The sequence below is a fragment of the Hemiscyllium ocellatum genome, chromosome 5 (assembly GCF_020745735.1).
Source record: "Hemiscyllium ocellatum isolate sHemOce1 chromosome 5, sHemOce1.pat.X.cur, whole genome shotgun sequence".
Lineage (NCBI taxonomy): Eukaryota > Metazoa > Chordata > Chondrichthyes > Orectolobiformes > Hemiscylliidae > Hemiscyllium > Hemiscyllium ocellatum.
Window position 1 is genome coordinate 49989559 of NC_083405.1, and position 20043 is coordinate 50009601.

The following is a 20043-nucleotide window of genomic DNA, read 5'->3' on the forward strand; positions in this document are numbered from 1 at the left end:
AGGTGATAAGAAAAGCAAATGGAATGTTAGCGTTTATTTCAAAGGCAATGGAGCATAACACGAGGGAGAATTTGTTAAAAGTATACAAGGCATTTGTTGGATCACAGCTGAAATACTGTGAACCATTTTGGGCACCCCTAGCCAAAGAAAAATATAACAAAGAAAAGGTCATTTGAGGTGATTCTGTTCCCAACTGCAGTTTGTCTTTCCTTCGCGTAGTGCCTATTTAGTAGTTAGTAGCAGAGGATCTATCAGTGTACAGAAACTACACAAAAGACACTGTTCTGAGATAACAAGGTTATTGCATGACAGCAATAAATACAACTACATTTGGTCATAAATGATTACTGGGAATTTAGGAAGCTGGAACAGAGACATCTGCTCCCTCCTAAAGCTTGAGGTTAAGTCTTCATCTCCACTGACAGACTGTGTGTCAGAGAAGGGTGGAATCAATGAACATTCAGCTATATCAAAGCATTATCTTGTACAACAGTTTAATAGCAATCTTGAAGATTTTTTTTCTCAAGAGTTTTGCATTACTACTTTAAATTAAACAGTAATTCCTCTTTTCAACTTAATTGAACTCAAATAAGAAGAAAAAAAGAATCCATACAAGATTCACTGGAAATCTCTTCATGATTTTGTAGTTAAATATTCTTTTTAGATATATACTGTGTGAATTTTGTGAATAAGTATTCAGGTTTCATGTTTGTGTTTCAATGTACTGTTGGAATCACAATAGCCTTTGTAGCTTATTTTTTCATTAGCTGCCTTTATCTCGCATTAAATATTAAAAACCCTCCTGTCAGACTCCATGAGTTCGTCCATTATTCACACAGATTACTCTTGAACTGGAACCATTATAAATCAGTGTGTCTGATACTCTGTGCATAGTTACAGTGCTGTAACATGAACTAATTGTCAGAGAGATGGAATTTCACTTAAACTGTATTTTGGAAAAAATGTGGTGAAATTAGAATATACATATTATTTCCATTATAATGTTCCAATATTTCAGAATAGTAGTTTTCTTCATTTCGTTGTTACTTCTAAATAATTTTATAAATCTCTAAATATGAATGACAGCCAACTAAATAACCAGATCATTTACAGTGAATATTATTTTAAAAGTACATATAACTACATAAGTATTTCAAGGTTGAAATTGAACCCTGCATCAGTTTTATTCTATTGTTCAACAAATAACCAACAAAATCTATAGATGAATGAAGTAGATAAAACCTGTCAAAAGAACCAGTTGTAAAAGCTTACCTAAATAATTTAGGGTAGTATTACTATAAAACTTTAAAGAGCATCACATGGAAACCATGACAAAAGCCAATAAGCATCACAATGAATAAGTTGAAAATGCAAGCCATAGATCTACAATGTGTGTGATGTGCATGACCTTATTCTAATACTAGTGGATCTCCCATGGCAATGCTGAAGGTGAACCTGGGAATACACTATTCAATAACACGTTGCTCAGATTGGAGCACCTATCAGTGCAGTTGAGCCACCTGAGAAAATCAAAAACGAACCTTAATCTGATTGAAGATTAGTAGCTCGGGTATCCGTTGTTGTGGTTCTGCTCGCCGAGCTGGAAGTTTTTGCTGCAAACGTTTCGTTCCCTGGCTAGGGAACATCATCAGTGCGGTGGGAGCCTCGTGTGAAGCGCTGCTTTGATGTTTCTTCCGGTATTTATATTGGTTTGTTCTTGCCGCTTCCGGGTGTCAGTTTCAGCTGCAGTGATTTGTATCTGGGGTCCAGGTCGATGTGTCTGTTGATGGATGTTCTTGCCGTTTCCGGGTGTCAGTTTCAGCTGTAGTGGTTTGTATATGGTGTCCAGGTCAATGTGTCTATTGATGGAGTTTGGGAATGAATGCCATGCTTCTAGGAATTCTCTGGCTGTTCTCTGTCTGGCTTGTCCTATGATAGTGGTGTTTTCCCAGTCAAATTCATGTTGCTGGTTGTCTGAGTGTATGGCTACTAGAGATAGCTGGTCGTGTCGTTTTGTGGCTAGCTGATGTTCGTGGATGCGGATTGAGACAAACGGTAGTACCCATGATGATAAGAAAACGACAAACACATAACCTCAACACCAAGGAGAGGGAAGCACTGAAAGCACTGAAAAATGACAAAAACATAATCATACTACCGGCAGATAAAGGCAGAATGACGGTCATCCTAGATAAATCTGATTACATCAGTAAAGCACAACAACTACTCGCAGACACCAACACCTACCAAATGAAGGATTCCGACCCCACACCACAACTCACCAATAGAATAATCAACACACTAAGGAATCTACAAAAAAACGGACAGATAACCAAAGCGGACCAGCAAAGAATGAAACCTGAAAGCAACAACACCCCCAGATTCTATGGACTACCCAAAGTACACAAACCAGACATCCCACTCAGACCCATAGTATCACTACCAGGGACACCAGCATACAAACTGGCCAAAGAACTACAACAAAAACTGAAACACCTAGTCAGCGGATCCAAACACTCCATACAATCAACACAGGAATTCTTGGACATCATCAGGAAGACACACATAGACAAAGAAGAAACCATGGTATCATTCGACGTGACGGCACTGTTCACTTCAATTGACAAAACCCTAGCCAGAGAAACAATAGCCAACCTACTGGACATACATAACAGAACACAGGAGGCCGAACCTATCAACAAGGACGGCATACTTAAACTACTGGACCTGTGCCTCACCACACACTTTACATTCAACAATCAGATATACGAACAAATCAACGGAACACCCATGGGATCACCAATCTCGGGACTCATAGCAGAGGCAGTTATGCAAAGATTAGAACATACAGCCATACCACAAATCCAACCCAAACTCTGGATCAGATATGTTGATGACACCCTTGTAATCATCAAAAACACAGATATAGAAAAAACACACAGAATCATCAACGCCACACTCACAGGAATCCGATTCACACGAGAAGAAGAAAAGGATAGCCAACTCCCATTCCTAGACGTGTTAGTAGAGAGAACACCCAACGGAGAATTCACCACAAGGATACACAGGAAACCAACACACACAGACCAAGTCTTAAACTATGAAAGTAACCACCCCAACACACACAAACGAAGCTGCATCAGGACACTATTCAAAAGGGCCACAACACACTGCAGTACACCAGAACTGCGAAAAGAGGAAGAGGAACATCTATACAAGGTATTCGCCAAAAACGGATACCCACGCAACTTTATCACCAGATGCCTAAGAGATAGACCACGGAACGAGGACATGCCACAACCAAAAGGACTAGCCACTCTACCATACGTCAGGAGTGTCTCAGAACTGACAGCCAGACTACTGCGACCCTTAGGACTCATAACAGCACACAAGCCAACATCCACGCTCAGACAACAACTCACTAGAACAAAGGACCCAATACCCAGCATGAGCCAAACTAACGTAGTTTACAAAATACCATGCAAGGACTGCACAAAACACTATATAGGACAAACAGGAAGACAGCTAACAATCCGCATCCACGAACATCAGCTAGCCACAAAACGACACGACCAGCTATCTCTAGTAGCCATACACTCAGACAACCAGCAACATGAATTTGACTGGGAAAACACCACTATCATAGGACAAGCCAGACAGAGAACAGCCAGAGAATTCCTAGAAGCATGGCATTCATCCCCAAACTCCATCAATAGACACATTGACCTGGACACCATATACAAACCACTACAGCTGAAACTGACACCCGGAAACGGCAAGAACATCCATCAACAGACACATCGACCTGGACCCCAGATACAAATCACTGTGCTGAAACTGACACCCGGAAGCGGCAAGAACAAACCAATATAAATACCGGAAGAAACATCAAAGCAGCGCTTCACACGAGGCTCCCACCGCACTGATGATGTTCCCTAGCCAGGGAACGAAACGTTTGCAGCAAAAACTTCCAGCTCGGCAAGCAGAACCACAACAACGAACCTTAATTTTGAAACTTCTATTTAAAGAGTTGAGGTATAGACGAGGTGAAGAGTTGCAGATATGAAAACATCAGGGACACCACTTCAATCTAACACACGTAAAGGGATTTTTTTTTGATTGCTTTGCATCTATATTTGATTTTACTTCATATTAAAGTCAAAATAACTCTCTGTTAGGCTGGCAATACTTATGTTGACGTAAAGTGTTCAACAAGCTTCCACATGGTAGATTGGTTAACAAGATTAGATCACATGGAGTAGAGGGAGAACGAGCCACTTGGATACAAAATTGGCTCAAAGCTTGAAGGCAGAGGATAGTAACGGAGGGTTGCTTTTCAGACTGGATGCCTGTTTCCAGCAATGTGCCACAAGGATTGTTGCTGAGTCCACTGTTTTTTGTCATTTATATAAATGATTTGGATATGAATGTAGGAAGTATAGTTAGTAAGTTTGCAGATGGCACTAAAATTGGTGGTAGAGTGGACACCGACAGTTACCTCAGAGTTCAACAACACCTCAATCATATGGACTGATTGGCCGAGAGTGCCAGTTGGAGTTTAATCTAGATAAATGCCCTACATTTTGATAGGGCAAACCAAAACAGGATTTATACACTTAATAGTAAAGACCTGCAGAGTGTTGCCCGACCAAAGTGACCTTAGAGTGCAGTTGCAGGTAGACAGTGTACTGAAGACGGTGTTTCATATGCTTGGCTTTTTTGGTCAATGCAATGGGTATAGGGGTTGAGGGGTCATGTTGTTGCTGTATAGAACTTTGGTTAAGCAACGGTTGGAATTCTAATTCAATTCTGGTCTCCCTGCTGTGGGAAAGATGTTGAACTTGTAAATCTTTTCTGAACTCTTCCAAGGATGTTGCCAGGAATGGAGGACTTGAGCTATAGGGAGAGGTTGAATAGGCTGGGGCTATTTTCCTTGGAGAGTTGGAAGCTGAGAGATGACCTTATAGGAAATTTATAAAATCATGAGGGGTGTGGATGAGGTGAGCAGTCAACGTCTTTTCCTCAGGAAGTCCAAAATTAGAGAGCATAGGTTTAAGGTGAGAAGGGAAAGATTTTAAAAGGGACCTGAGGGGCAACTTTTTCACACAGGTGGTGATATGTGTATGGAAGGAGCTACCAGAAGAAGTGGTGGACGCTGGTATAATTACAACATTTAAAATGCATCCAACAGGATGGGTATATGAATAGGAAGGGTTTAGAGGAATATGGGCCAAATGTTGGCAAATGGGACTAGATTATTTAATATCAAGTCAGCATGGACAAGTTGGTCCGAGGGGGCTGATTCCATGTTGTGCATCGCTATGACTCTTGCTTCACTGTGTTGATCAGTCATTACCTCACTAGTGTTTGTTTACATACCTAACAACTTATCACACAGTTTCTTACTTCATTGTTGCATTATTACTTATACCATTAATATTCAGAACACTTTGCAAACTCTCTTGAGTCCATTAGTCTTTGAACTAAGCAACCTTTTTCATCCCCATAAGCAGCAAACTACTTCTTATACCAAGAATGATGCCTGCAATGTACAGACACTGTCCTGCCATGTCAATTACCATTGTCTCTCCTTGCTTAACTAAATCTATGCAACACTTGCTGGCCAGGTTCAGGTGACAGTCAAACTCTAGCCTTGCAGTCCATAGACCTCTGTGCTTACAAAACTGGCCTGAAATGTGACCTTTGATACAAAATGACTGGGAAGCATTTTTTTAAAGCATGTGGTACACCAATACTTTTTGAAGAGGCCAGAACTGCCTGAATAAGTGAATGAAGGTGAATCAAGCAACAGCCTGACATAATCATTTTCAAGGAATTATGCTTTACAATGTCCCAGACATCAGTATTGCAAGCCCTAGATATGCCCTGTCCTATCAGCAAGACAAACCTAACAGAGGTGGCTGCACACTGATATATATTTGGTAAGGAGTTGCCCAGGGAGTCTTCAATATTAGCTCTGGAACCTATGAGGTCTCATGGCATCAGCTTAAACATAGACAAGGAAACTTGCAGATTACCACAGACCGTTCTCCCTTCGCTGACAAATCAGTACTCCTAAATGTTGATCAACACGTGAAAGCACTGAAGGTGGCAAAGGTACAAATTGTGCTCTGGATGGGGGATTTCAATGTCCACCATCAAGAGTGGTTTGGCAGCAGCACCAATGATTGAGCTGGCCAGGTCTGAAAGGACACAGCTGCTCGATTGGGTCTATGACTGATGGTGAGGGAATCAACAAGAACAAAAAAACCTACTTGAACTTATCCTCACCAGTTGCAAATTGATTTGTCCAAGACAATATGGGCAAGAGTGACCACTATGCAGGCTTCTTGGAGACAGATTCCATGTTCACATTGAGAATAATCTCCATTGTGGCACTATTACCTTGCTAAATGAGACAGACTTTGAACAGATCCATCAACTCAAGATTGGGCATCCATGAGGTGCTGTGGCCATCAACAGCAGTAGGATTGTATCATCTGTAACCTTAAGGCTGGCCAAATCCCCCACTGAATCATTGCCATCAAGCCAGGGGATCAACCCTGGTTCAATGGAGAGTTCAGGAGGGCATGGTAGGAGCAGCACCAGGCTTAACTTAAAATGAGGAGTTAACCTGGTGAAACTATCAAATAGGACTTCTTGCATGCCAAACTGCAGAAGTAGCAAATGATAGACAGAGCTCATTTATCCCACAACCAGTGAATCAGATCTAAGCACTGCAGTCCTGCCATATCCAGTCATGAATGGTGATCTTCCTTCTCACCTACCAGCTCCACCGTCTCCACTGACCTAACACAACTACCTCCCACCTGCACCCACCTTCCCAATCCTTATTTATCTGAGTTTCTTCCCCCTCTACATTCCTGATGAAGGGCTTATGCCCAAAAAGCTGACTGTCCTGCTCCTTAAATGCTGCCTAACCTTCTGTGCTTTTCCAGCGCCATGCTTTTTGACTCTGACTCTCCAGCATCTGTAGTCCTCACTTTCTCCGAGTGGCAAGTAACATTCATGCTCCACAAATTCCAGGCAATGACCATCTCCAATAAGAGACAATCTAACCACTTTCCATTCAATGGTGTTACCATCACTGAATTCCCCCACTATCAGCATCTTTGATGTTACCATTGACCAGAAAATGAACTGGACATGTCATATAAACACAGTGGCTCCAAGAGTTGACCAGAGGCTAGGAATATTGCAACGAATAACTCACCCACTTGACTGTCCAAAGCCTGTCCATCATCTATGAGGCGCAAGTCAGGATGTGATAGGATACTCCCCACCTGCCTCGATGGGTACAGCTTCAATCACACTCGAAAACCTTGACATCATCCAGGAAAAATCTGCCAACATGATTGGCACCACATCCACAAACATCCAAACTGATGTTCACTACATATTGCTGCTACTATTTACAAGATACACTGCAGAAATTCACCAAAAATCCTTAGACAAACCCACAACTACTTGCATCTCGAAGGACAAGGTCATCAGATAACCACTACCTGCAAGTTTCCCTTCAAGCCACTAACCATCTGGACTTGGAAATACATCACTATTCCTTCAATGTCACTGGGTAAAATTCCTGGAATTCCCTCTCTAAGGTCATCGTGGGTCAACTTGCAGCACGTATGATACAATGGTTCAAGAAGGCAGCTCACCTCCATCTTCGCAAGGCCAACTTTGGACAGGCAATAAATGTTGGTCAATAGTGATGCTGTGTTCCACAAATGAATTTAAAAAATACATAAAATGCAAAAGGATAACCAAGGAAAGATTAGGGCCTTTTCAAGATCAAGAAAATAACCAATGAAACACGGTTGTTATTAAATCCTTAAGAATTGTTGGCCACACAAAGTAGCTATGAACTGTAGTTACCTGAATCCGAACAGCTGGCTTGAGCCAGATCAGCTCTGAAGGATGACAATGGAAAATCCTTATTTGGTGGAAGAGTAATGAGACAGTCCTAATGGTGCCCTTGAAGTGAACCTATAATGGGAAGACACCAGTGCTTTGATGAGCTGAGGGCCAACAAGAACAAGACAAGCAAATTATGCAGATGATCAAGATGCCATAGTTTGGGAAGATAAGGAAAATGGATAAAAATGAAGGATTTCAGTATGCCATCAGTGAAAATCCCAGAGAGCAATCTTTGCAACGTGCAATCCCATATTTGGTTGTGAAGAGGACCCCTAAGGCCTGGAAGAAATGCCTGTCCCGCATGAACTTCTATTCCTGGGTATTAGCTTTTATTTTGATGACTGTTCTGGGAATGTTAAACTTATTGAGTAATGATGCTTGCTTGCTATTACTTCTTTTCTAACCAAATGATGTGAATTGTATGTCTGCTTTAACTAAACCAGTAAAGGTAGCAGTTAGTTGCTATATACTTGACTCTTATCCTGTTTGTGCCAAGCCAATAACTGCTGTTGCCGTAGGAATTAAAATGATAGAGGGCCATTTTGCTAAGATGAGAAATAATTTTTCAAGAATGGGAGGAAACCCCTACTTGAAGGTAAATCAGCGATACAGACTGAGGCATTCACAGAGGAGGTAAAGAAAGTTCCAAACAAATATGTCAAATGTAAAAATCAGGAAACTTAGAAAGCTTGGAAAATGCCAGGATGACATTAAAAATGGAAAAGTAAACAAGGTCATGAAAAATATCAGCGAGTAAAATGAAGAAAAACCTCAAGCTGTTTTGCAAATGCATCCAGATTGAGTGAATAACTGAAGAGTAGGGCAAGTTTAAACTAAAAAGCAAACTTATAAATTCAGGCACAAGATATAGGCATTGGCTCGGAATAAATGTTGAGCAGCTGTTTTTTAAAACAGGAAGGCAAAATGGATGTTGCAGACAAGGGTGAAAGATGGAAAATATTGGATGGGTTAAGCCTATTACAAAAGGAAATGTTAAAATACTTAGTATCGTTGAAAGTGAACAGATTGCCAGGCTGTAAGAAATGTAGCCAGTTTGCTAAATGAAAAAAGGAAGAAATATTAAATATCTTGACCATCACTTTCAAGTCCTCCACTTCATCACTTTCAACTTGCAGGTATGAAGTTGAAGTGCTGAAGGACTGATAATGTTTTACTATTGTTTAAAAACAAAGGAGAGAAGGATAATTTGAGATTAGGGTGTTTGACTAAACTCAATTATGGACAAGTTATCAACAAAATTTCTAATACAGAATGTAAATCCTTATTTTCCAAAGGCATGGATTAATCAAGGACAATCAGTACAGATTTAATGAAAGGTTGTATTTGATAACTTGATTGATTTATTATTGAGGAGATTACAAGATGGATTGATATAATCTTAAATGGAGTTTATCAGCATATTTGACAACATTCCCTCTGGTAGAATTGCCAAAGAATTAAAACTTGTAGAATATCAGGCAAAATGGCAAGTTAGATCCAAATTTAGTTCAATGGTGGGAAGAAAAAAAGTGATTGTAAGGTTTCCAGTATGGTTTTTCTGAGTTCAGTACCGACTCCCTTGCTGTTTGCATACATGTTATTATTTTAGACTTAAATGTGAGAAGTATGGTTAACAGTGTTGTAGATGAAATGAAAAATATCCATGTGTTCAAACAATAAGAAGAAAACTGTAAAATACTCAGCTAGTCAGAAAATAACAAATGAAATTCCAGTCCAGTTTAGTAGGAGAGAAACCATTTGGGGAAAGTTAAATAATTATGGCATCTCTGCAGTGTGGAAACAGGCCACTTGGCCCAACAAGTCCACACCAACTCTCCAAAGAGTATCCGACCCAGGCCCATTTCCCTACTCTATTACTATACATTTCCACTGATTAATGCACCTAAACTACACATCCCTGAATACAATGGGCAATTTAGCATGGCGAATTCACCTAATGTATACATCTTTGGATTATGGGAGGAAACCCACATAGACTCAGGGGGGAATGTGCAAACTCCACACAGACAGTCACCCGAGGCAGGAATTGAGCCCAGGTCCTTGGCACTGTCATAGAGTCATAGAGATGTACAGCATGGAAATAGACCCTTTGGTCCAACCCTATCCATGCCAACCAGATATCCCAACCAATCTAGTCCCACTTGCCATCACCCGGCCCATATCTCTCCAAACACTTCCTATTCATATACTCATCCAAATGCCTCTTAAATGTTGCAATTGTACCAGCCTCCACCACATCCTCTGGCAGCTCATTCTATACACGTACCACCCTCTGCATGGAAAAAGTTGCCCCTTAGGTCTCTTTTATATCTTTCCCCTCTCACCCTAAACCTATGCCCTCTAGTTCTGGACTCCCCGACCCCAAGGAAAATACTTTGTCTATTTATCCTATCCATGCCCCTCATAATTTTGTAAACCTCTATAAGGTCACCCCTCTGCCTCCAACGCTCCAGGGAAAACAGCCCCAGCCTGTTCAGCCTCTCCCTGTAGCTCAGATCCTCCAACCCTGGCAACATCCATGTAAATCTTTTCTGAACCCTTTCAAGTTTCACAACATCTTTCCAATAGAAAGAATACCAGAATTGCATGGAATATTCCAACAGTGGTGTAACCAATGTCCTGTACAGCAACATGACCTCCCAATTGCTGTACTCAATACTCTGACCAGTAAAGAAAAGCATACCAGACGCCTTCTTCACTATCCTACCTACCTGCGACTCCACTTCAAGTGTTATGAACCTGCACTCCAAGGTCTCTTTGTTCAGCAACACACTTTAGGACCTTACCATTAAGTGTGTAAGTCCTGCTAAGATTTGCTTTGCCAAAATGCAGCACCTCGCATTTATTTGAATTAAACTCCGTCTGCCATTTCTCAGCCCATTGGCCCATCTGGTCCAGATCCTGTTGTAATCTGAGGTAACCCTCTTCACTGTCTGCTACACCTCCAATTTTTGTGTCATCTGCAAACTTACTAACTGTACCTCTTATGCTTGCATCCAAATCATTTATGTAAATGACAAAAAGTAGAGGGCCCAGCACCGATCCTTGTGGCACTCCACTGGTCACAGGCCTCCAGTCTGAAAAACAACCCTCCACCACCATCCTGTCTTCTACCTTTGAGCCAGTTCTGTATCCAAATGGCTAGTTCTGGCTGTATTCCATGAGATCTAACCTTGCTAATCAGTGTCCCATGGGGAACCTTGTCGAGCACCTTACTGAAGTCCATATAGATCACATCTATTGCTCTGCCCTCATCAATCGTTTTTGATACTTCAAAAAACTCAATCAAGTTTGTGAGATATGATTTCCCACACACAAAGCCATGTTGACTATCCCGAATCAGTTCTTGCCTTTCCAAATACATGTACATCCTGTCCCTTGGGATTCCCTCCAACAACTTGCCCATCACCGAGGTCAGGCTCACCGGTCTATAGTTCCCTGGCTTGGGTGAGGTAGCAGTACTAGTCACTGCACCAATGTGCCACCTGTAATGCAAGGGAATAAATGGTAGGATACTGAAAAAGGTATAGGAACAGAGGGATCTTGCAAGTGTATGTCCAAAGATCCTTGAAGGTAGCAGGAGGTTAAATAAGGTAGTTAAAAAGGTTTATGGGATACTTTTATTGGGATTGTAAGAGCAGGAAAAGAACACTGCAACTGTTTAAAAAAACACCTGTTAGAGTGCAATTAGAGTACTGCATACGTTTCTAGTTATTATGTTAAAGGAAGAGTGTACCAGAGGTATGGAGGTGTTCCATGAGGATTTTATCAAGAATGGTGAATTTTAGCTATGTGTAGAAATGTATTTGATTGGGATCTCTTCTTTGGATAGTAAAGGATGAGGGGACACTTAATTGAAGTCTATGAAGTGATGTTTGACCAAGAAAGAGTGTACAAGAAGGATATGTTTTTGTTTGTGGAGAGGGCAATAAACAAGAGGCATAGATTTAGAACTAGAGGGGATATGTTGAGTAAATTTTCATCCAGGACGTGGTTTATGAAACGGTGATAGAGACAGAAACGCTGATTATGTTTAGAAAAAAAAAATTGGATTCCCACTTGAACGGTTATAACATATAGGGCTATGGATCAAGAACTGTTAAATGTAATAAGGCTAAAATATGGAGTAAAATATGCTTTGCAACTAAGTCAAGATTGAGATTTGAAATGGTTGGTTTCAAAATACTGATATGAACTTACATTATAGAAATCAGTTCCAACTTTATAATCAAACAGATATATATCTGTCAACAACAAAAGTTGCAGAAGCAGTGTACTGTTGATTAAAAATATCAGGAGCTCTAAAACCCACTGTTCGGAATATGGGGATCAGAAGTGCAGTGCTGAAAAGGCACAGCAGGTCAGGCAGCATCTGAGGAGCAGGGGAATCGATGTTTCGGGCATAAGCCCTCCATCAGGAATGATAAAGAGCTTATACCCGAAAAGTTGATTCCTCTGCTTCTTGGATACTGCCTGACCTTCTGTGCTTTTCCAGCGTCACACTTCTGACTAACTCTCCAGAATCTGCAGTCTTCACTTTCTCCCTGTTCAAAATTGAACTAACTGTGTCTTATCAATATATACATTTACAAATAAATATTGTTGCCTATGTAATCAACAAATGAAACATGGTTAATTGTTGCAATTAATGTGATATAATAATTCCTCAGTTATAGTGAATCTTTAATTCCTTTTCTGTTGCCTTACAGCCCCTGAGTGCTACCCTGGTGGTCACCAACTTCTTCAGAATCCCTACAGAAGTGTGGATTTTGATTCACTCCGACTGCAACAGTCAGCAATTCAGGAGCTAATATGTGATCATTCTTTAACACCAGGATGGTATCGTTTTCAGATCTTTGATAAACCTGCAGAAATGCCAACAAAATGTGTGGAGGTATACATTGTTTCTTTGCCATCGAATGCATTACTGACTTATCTCTTATTTATAGTCTATCATGGTATAATAAATTTGAAACAATGAGCAGAATTGTCTAGTGGTCTGCGTTATGTTGGTTATGGCCAGCTTTGTGATAATATTGGATGGGGAGGCTGATCTTTGCATCAGGAACATTTTGCTCCACCTTTGATTTTTGTAAGCTGCATTAGGCAGTGATGAATCCCCACTAAAAGGGGATGATTGCATGTTGAATACTGTTTGCTCTCAACTTGGCTTTATTATTATTCTGCTTTGTATCTTACTAAACATTTTAAGTATATTAGATGTTGAGAATATTTTCAGCATGAAAGCCAGAGTACGTTCCTTGCTAATTCAGCTCACCACTTGCTCTGAATGATCACCATCAAGATTAGAGTGGTGCTGGAAAAGCACAGCAGGTCAGGCAGCATCTGAGGAGCAAGAAAATTGACGTTTCGGGCAGGAGCCCTTCATCAGAAATGTGCTTTTCCAGCACCACTCTAATCTTTACTCTGATCTCCAGCATCTATGATCCTCACTTTTACCTGAATAGCCACCATGTTGAATACTGGGCACGTTCATGGACAGTAGCATCCAACATGCATCAGCCTCTTAAAAAAACCCTCATGGCACATCTCTGATTATGTCATAGGATGTTTGTGCACGTCAGTCTGTGCTGGCAGTCAAAGGAGATAGCTTTTGCTCACGGGGTCCCTGCACAATTAGTTAAAGGTAGCCTCTGGCATTAATCCAGTCAGTCAGCTGCTCAAAATGGTCAGAGTCCAAGTACTCACCACATAAAGGGTGGAGAACAGAATGTTAGGAAACCCACAACTCATCATAGCTCTTCCTGCCCTATTGTGAGGTTGTTTACCTCCTGGAATGAGAGGCAGGTGTTTAAGGGAGATGAAAGTGGATGGCACAGCTATTGCTGTTCGTATAACTTCCCAGCTGCCCCAAGTGAGCAAATAGATGGCACAGAGCAAATGCAGAGTTAGTGCTATTGAGGTAGGTGAGATCAAATGAGAGAAGATACAGCAGGCATTAAACAGAGTGAAAAAGCATGAACCTTAGTGGGAATTGGGTCCAATAGTACCATGTGAAGTATTGAAGAGAATATGGAGGCATTTGCTCTAGTGGAGGGGACAGAGTCATTTATCTTTTCTCTCCATTGCCATATGCCCCCCCCCCCCCCCCCAAATGACTGAGATGGCTTTCGCTGAGGGGCCATCTTGGGCAAGGCTGGCATGGCTTTTTGATGTGTATTGGGGGAAGAGGGGATCCTGTGTCTGCACCATCCCATGCAGCAGGACCTCCAGGACCAGGACCACACATTGGTGCAGAAACGCATAGCTGTTTGCCATCTCTTGGCAAATGTCAGGGACTATGCAGAGGAGCTCTGGATTGACAGTGCCTGCCCAGATTTGCAATGGCCCTTTTAAAGATAAAGTGGGCCTAAAAAATGCTCGTGAATTCCAGGATATTGGTGTTGAGTGATGAGTTCCTTTGGAAACTGCATGTAGTAAAATGGGTCAAGAATTGGACGTGAAGGATGTCAGAACAGCGTGTTAAGTAATTACTGAGGTGAACTTGGTAAGACAGAGTGAAAAAGCTGGTTAAGCCTCGCAGCAGCAACTCTCATTAGAAAATAACACAATGCAACTCAAACATAGCCTAAAAACATCCAATTCTGTTCATTGTTCATTTTGAACAATACTGTTCTACTGGATGGAAAGGTACAATGTGAAATGTAAGAAACCATTTGTGAGGAGAGAAGTGAAATATTGCTGAAAAATGGGGCATGTTGCTGAAGCTTTTCCTACTCCATCCATAGGGACAAGCACAAGAATACTGTCTTTCAAATGCTCATAACAGTCTAAAAAGCTACAGGAAAAACAAAATGCTGAGTTATTGACATGTTGACTTTTATTTGCTAATGTTACCATGGAGAAAGATGTGAGGAAAACTAAACTCCTGACTAATACAAAAAAGACTTTTTTTTTGTTGGGTTCCTGCTCATAAATCTATGACACTTTAAACAAATGTAGAGCAGCATCTTTATGAGCTTGACTGATCATCAGATTAAGCAAGCTGTTTTATGCCAGTATTATGCAGCAGTTATGAGAGTGGTACTTTCCAAATAGGATGTTGCTGTCAGTCCAAAACTATGTTTTGCATGTTACACAATTGAGCAATGTTGTTTATGAATTTGTGCTCTGGTAATGCCCATAAAATAGAATGCATATCCCAATGAGTGGCTCATCAAATCAAGCATCAAACGGCCTTTCATTGTTCATAATAATGTTATGGACTAGGCCAGACCACTCAAAACATTCTTAAGCAGGCAGCTCAGATCATAACTTCGCAATTCGTTTTGGTAAGTGTCCAGTGAAAATTATCTGGATTAAGTTAGCTGGGCTGACTACTAGATTTTAAAACAGACAAAAATTTATTCACAAAATTACGCAATGAAATACTAAGAACAGAATAAATAACCCCTACAGAATTCAGCCGAATCAACTAGATTTAATTTGTTGTCCTGAATATACACCACAGTCCCAATAAGCAAACTCCCTTTAAAAACTAGTATAAATGGAATACACACTTACAGTTGAAGGGCAGGAAAGAGACAGAGAGAGAGAGAGGGAGAGAGAGAGTTTCCACACAGCTCCCTGTGGAACTCCTCACCAGTTCAAGACTGAACTAAAACTGCTCAGCTCAGCTAGAGAGCTGATCACGCCCCTTTCTTTATACAGGTCACTTCTAAAACAGATTCCTGAAGACGGGCTTATGCCCAAAATGTCAAATCTCCTGTTCCTTGGATGCTGCCTGACCTGCTGCGCTTTTCCAGCAACACATTTTCAGCTCTGATCTTCAGCATCTGCAGACCTCACTTTCTCTACTTCCAAAACACGACCACTTTCGCCTGAAGTCTCATCAGTTTACATATAAACTAAAGGTCTCTTAAAATCCTTTCCACCTCTGTACCAAATCAGACTGATTTGAGTCTGGCCTGATTTATTACCCTACGGGGAAAAAAATCAAGGACAGAGTCTCTTTGAGTCAAGGAACAGCTTTTAGGAAAAAAACAAGGGACTAGCCTTGTGATAATAAGTAAAATACAGACTGTACTCGACCAGCCTATATTTGCAAAACCTAAAACAAAATGTCTCCTGTTAGATGTGGTTCTCCAATTAGGCAGCACTTGCTTACCAATCCTGAGTGCATGGATAGCCACAATAACAACCAACATAAGATAATCGGTCAATTTCAAACCTGACTAATTTTTATTTGCTGGAAATGACATGTATTCATATGCAAAGACCTGTTCTCTGTAAGCAAAACAATTATATTCAAGCCTAGTAACTGCTTTGAATTATCCGTGAGCCTATAGTCCCTCTTGCTTTCTCTATGATGGTGCTCTGCCAATCAGTATCAAATTATTAGCAACGCAACATCTTTTTATTCCATAGTATAAACTGCTGAGGTAGGTAAGATTAAAAGTTTTGGCAATGTGTCTGTCTTTTCAACAACATTCAATATTAAATACTTGAAATATAATAGTATTAAATTTTAGAAAAGAAAACTTGATTTAAAAAAGATCCAGAATTAAGATGATTCTCGATAATTTCCGACCCATAGGAAGGTCTCATCTTCAGCCATTCTATATTCCATGACCTAATGTTATTAGGTGTAACATATAAAGAGTGGCTTCAGTAACCATGGGCTCAGGAAATAAAAGTTGGCCATTTTTAATGGTTAACCATTGACTCCTGTCGAAAGTTAGCAGTACTTAATAGGAGATGGATGAATTGAAAGAAAGACCATTTTCTTATCTTTGGAACTGTACACAACGTGAGTCACAATTCTCAGTTCTTGAGATTTAATGAAAAGATAACCGTTTTGAAAAGTTCTTTTTTCCAAAATAGCTGTGTCCTACAGAATTCTGTTAGCTTCTCAGCTAACACAAACAAGAACACTTTTTCTGGACCAAAGCACTTTAGTGTGCTTTACTTCAAATGTAGTCAGTGTCGTTTCTTTTAGGCCAACTATTAAAAAAATATTATTTGTGATCAAAGCTTTTATAGTATCTTTATAATCATAATCAATTGATCTTATCGATCTTTAAAATGTTTCATTATCAGAAGGTGTATTCTGAACTTTTGTTACTCAGTTTTGAAATTGTAAAGCATTGGTTCATTAAAGGTTTAATTTTGGCAAGCATATTAAAGCTATATGTAAGAACACAGTAGAATATTTGCACTAAGTTAAATTGTTTGAATAACGTAATTTACTGTGAAGCTGATAAATTGATAGTATGATGATAATGAATGTTGTATGATCTTTAGATATTTTAAATACACACTCGAGGACAAGGTCCATTATTTGATCATGAAAAGAAGCAACCAGAACAGCAAATGCTCATGACTAACACCAGACAGACAAGTTAATCTTCATTTTTGGAAATTTCTAGAAAGAATTTGGTGTAGAGTTAATTGTCAAATGGAAACATGTGGGTTAATTGGGAATATTCGGCATGGATCTGTTAAGGGAAATTGTAGCTAACTAACTTGCTGGAGTTATTTGACGAGGTACTAAAGTTTGCGAAGGGCAGTGTTGGTGATCTGGTATATATAGACTCTCAAAGGCATTCAGTACGGTGCCACTTAACCTTTGTGACGTTCATGGAATATGATGGGTGTTGGAATAAAAGAGACAGCAGTAACATTATTGCAAAATTATCTGAGTGATAGAAATAGAGAGTAACTGTTGATGGGCTGAAGGAAGATTTATCGTGGAGTTCCTCAGGGCCCATGCTTTTCCTGATGTATGTTTAAAGATCTTGATCTGCATTTACAGAAGGGGTAGTTTCAAATTTGCAGGCAACTCAAAAGTTGGGAGAATTGTAAACTGAGCTGTACAGTGTAGAAAAGCATGCTGTAGGCAGCATGTTGGCTCAGTAGTTAGCAGTGCTGCCTCACAACACCTGGAACCTGGGTTTGATTCCAGCCTCGGTCCACTGTCTTTGTGGACCTTCCGTGTTCTCCCCATATCTGTGTGAGTTTCCTTCCACAGACCAAAGATGTGCAGGTTAGATGCGTTGACCGTGTTGGCCCACAGTGTCCAAGGATGTGTAGGTTAGGAGAATTAGCCAAGGGGAATGCAGTGTTAAAGGGTTTGGGGTAGGATGCTCTTCTGGGGTCGACATGGACTCATTGAGCCAAATGTCCTGCTTCCACACTGTAAGGATTCTATGATTCTATGATAAAGACATTGACAGGCTGATGGAGGAGGTGGAAAATTAAATCAGTGGAAAGAAGTGTAAGGTCAAACAACATGGAGACAGAGTATCAAATGCCGGTAATATTTTAAAGGGTGCACAGGAGCAGAGAGACCTGAGTGTATATGTGCATAAGTCTTTAGAGGTGGCAGGAAATGTTAACAAAATTTTCAATTTTCTAGGGGCATCGAGTAAAAGAACAGAAAGATTACACTGAATCTATGAAGGACATTGGTTAGATCTAAGTTGGAGTACTGTATTTAGTTCTAGGTGTCTCATAATAGGGACTACATGAATGAATTGGAGAGAGTGCAGGACAGTGCATATGAGAGTGGTTCCCAGAATATGGAACTTCAGTTAGGAGGATAGATTGTAGAAATCAGAACTGTTCTCCTTAAAGAGGAGAAGCTTAAAACTCAGTTTTCAAAATCTTTGGGGCCTGGACAGAGCAGAGAAGGAGGAACTGTTCATGCGTGTAAAAGGGCCAAGAAAAATGGACATTGTTTCTTTTGCAGCATATTTTAAAACCAGTATAAGGTGAGGGGAAAAAAAACATATAGTTTAACAAAGCAAGTAGCCTGGGTCAGTAGTGCTTTACTTGGAAATGTGGTGAAGGTAGGTTCAGTGGAGACATTCAAGCAGGCATTGCATGATTGTTTAAATAGACATAATGTAGGTTGTGGGGAAAAGGTAGGAGTTTGGCATAGAGTCAGAATGCTCAGAGAATAGTGAGACACAATGGGCTGAATCATCTCCTGCATTGTAACAATTCTGTGATTTAACAGCAAGAATGAACCAGTGTTCCACGTGTTAAATCCAATTCTAGTCCCATTTCATTTACAAAAAGCAGTATCAATTTTGCATTTTTTTTCTTTTAGTTTCTTGTCATTCTTTAATCTTTCATATTTCTTTCTCTAGATGAATCACTGTGGCACTCAAGCCCCTGTTTGGTTGTCTTTGCAAGAGACTGAATCCCTGCCACAAGTTGGAGAGGTTAAGCATTTGACTGCTTGTGCAACATGGCAGTTTTTCTTCAGTACAACAAAGGACTGCTGTCTTTTCCGAATTCCAGTCAGTGTGCGAAACTGTGGTGACTTTTTTCTGTACCTTCTCCAGCCCACACAAGGATGCATGGGATATTGTGCAGTAGGTAGGTTTGTAATGTAAAGTCATATCTCGCTGATGTAAATATCTGGCCTGAAGAACATCTGGTAATTAAAGTTTCACTGATAGCATTAAAAATTTTCCAAGACACACATTGTCATATCTGTTTGTTTGTATTATGTTTTCCATTTAGAATTTTAATTTCTACTAAATTGAATTTGGCATATGTCCTTGGGTTGTGGTGTATTGCTTAATTGCATGTTTGTACATTTGAGGATTTTGTACAATTGGAACATTTTTGTAGCACTAACCATTGAGCTGAGATAATTCCTTTCGCCAGACTGAGAAGCATGATATCGGAGCTTGCTGGGTAGTACATTTAGTAGATTTCGATGGTGTATAATCTCTGTAGGTGCTTGGTTGGTCAATGGGCTGTTATTTCAACCTTGTTCTGATGGAAAATTGTGTTGTATTGTATTATAGTAGCTTGTTTAAATAAGAAGTTACATATTGTATGAGAGGTGATAAACTTATTGTATTCATTAAGCAAGTATACATATTCGGGGTAAAGGCTATAGCAGTGAAATTAATCTGTTCCTGTAAAGCAAAATGGCATATAGCGAATTGGTAACTTTTAAATCTTTTCTAAATTTATTTCTCATTGATTTCAAGCTAACGCTTTCTGCAAGTCCAGAGAAATTACCCTTCTGCATTAAAGATTTAAGTTTTAGTTAATTCATTTTCCCCAATTTCTTTCCCGTGAACTGTGGTATTTTCTTGC

The 20043-nt window shown here is 40.1% G+C and overlaps 1 protein-coding gene across 1 annotated transcript in view; it reads left to right on the plus strand.

The window, feature by feature from the left end:
• Nucleotides 1-20043, plus strand: part of vwde (von Willebrand factor D and EGF domains) — a 298923-nt gene that overhangs the window by 137638 nt on the left and 141242 nt on the right. Inside the window, exons 2-3 of the mRNA XM_060825309.1 lie at nucleotides 12672-12856; nucleotides 19077-19308. Of these exons, the coding sequence (XP_060681292.1) occupies nucleotides 12672-12856; nucleotides 19077-19308 (417 nt within the window). The remainder of the gene's footprint in view (nucleotides 1-12671; nucleotides 12857-19076; nucleotides 19309-20043) is intronic.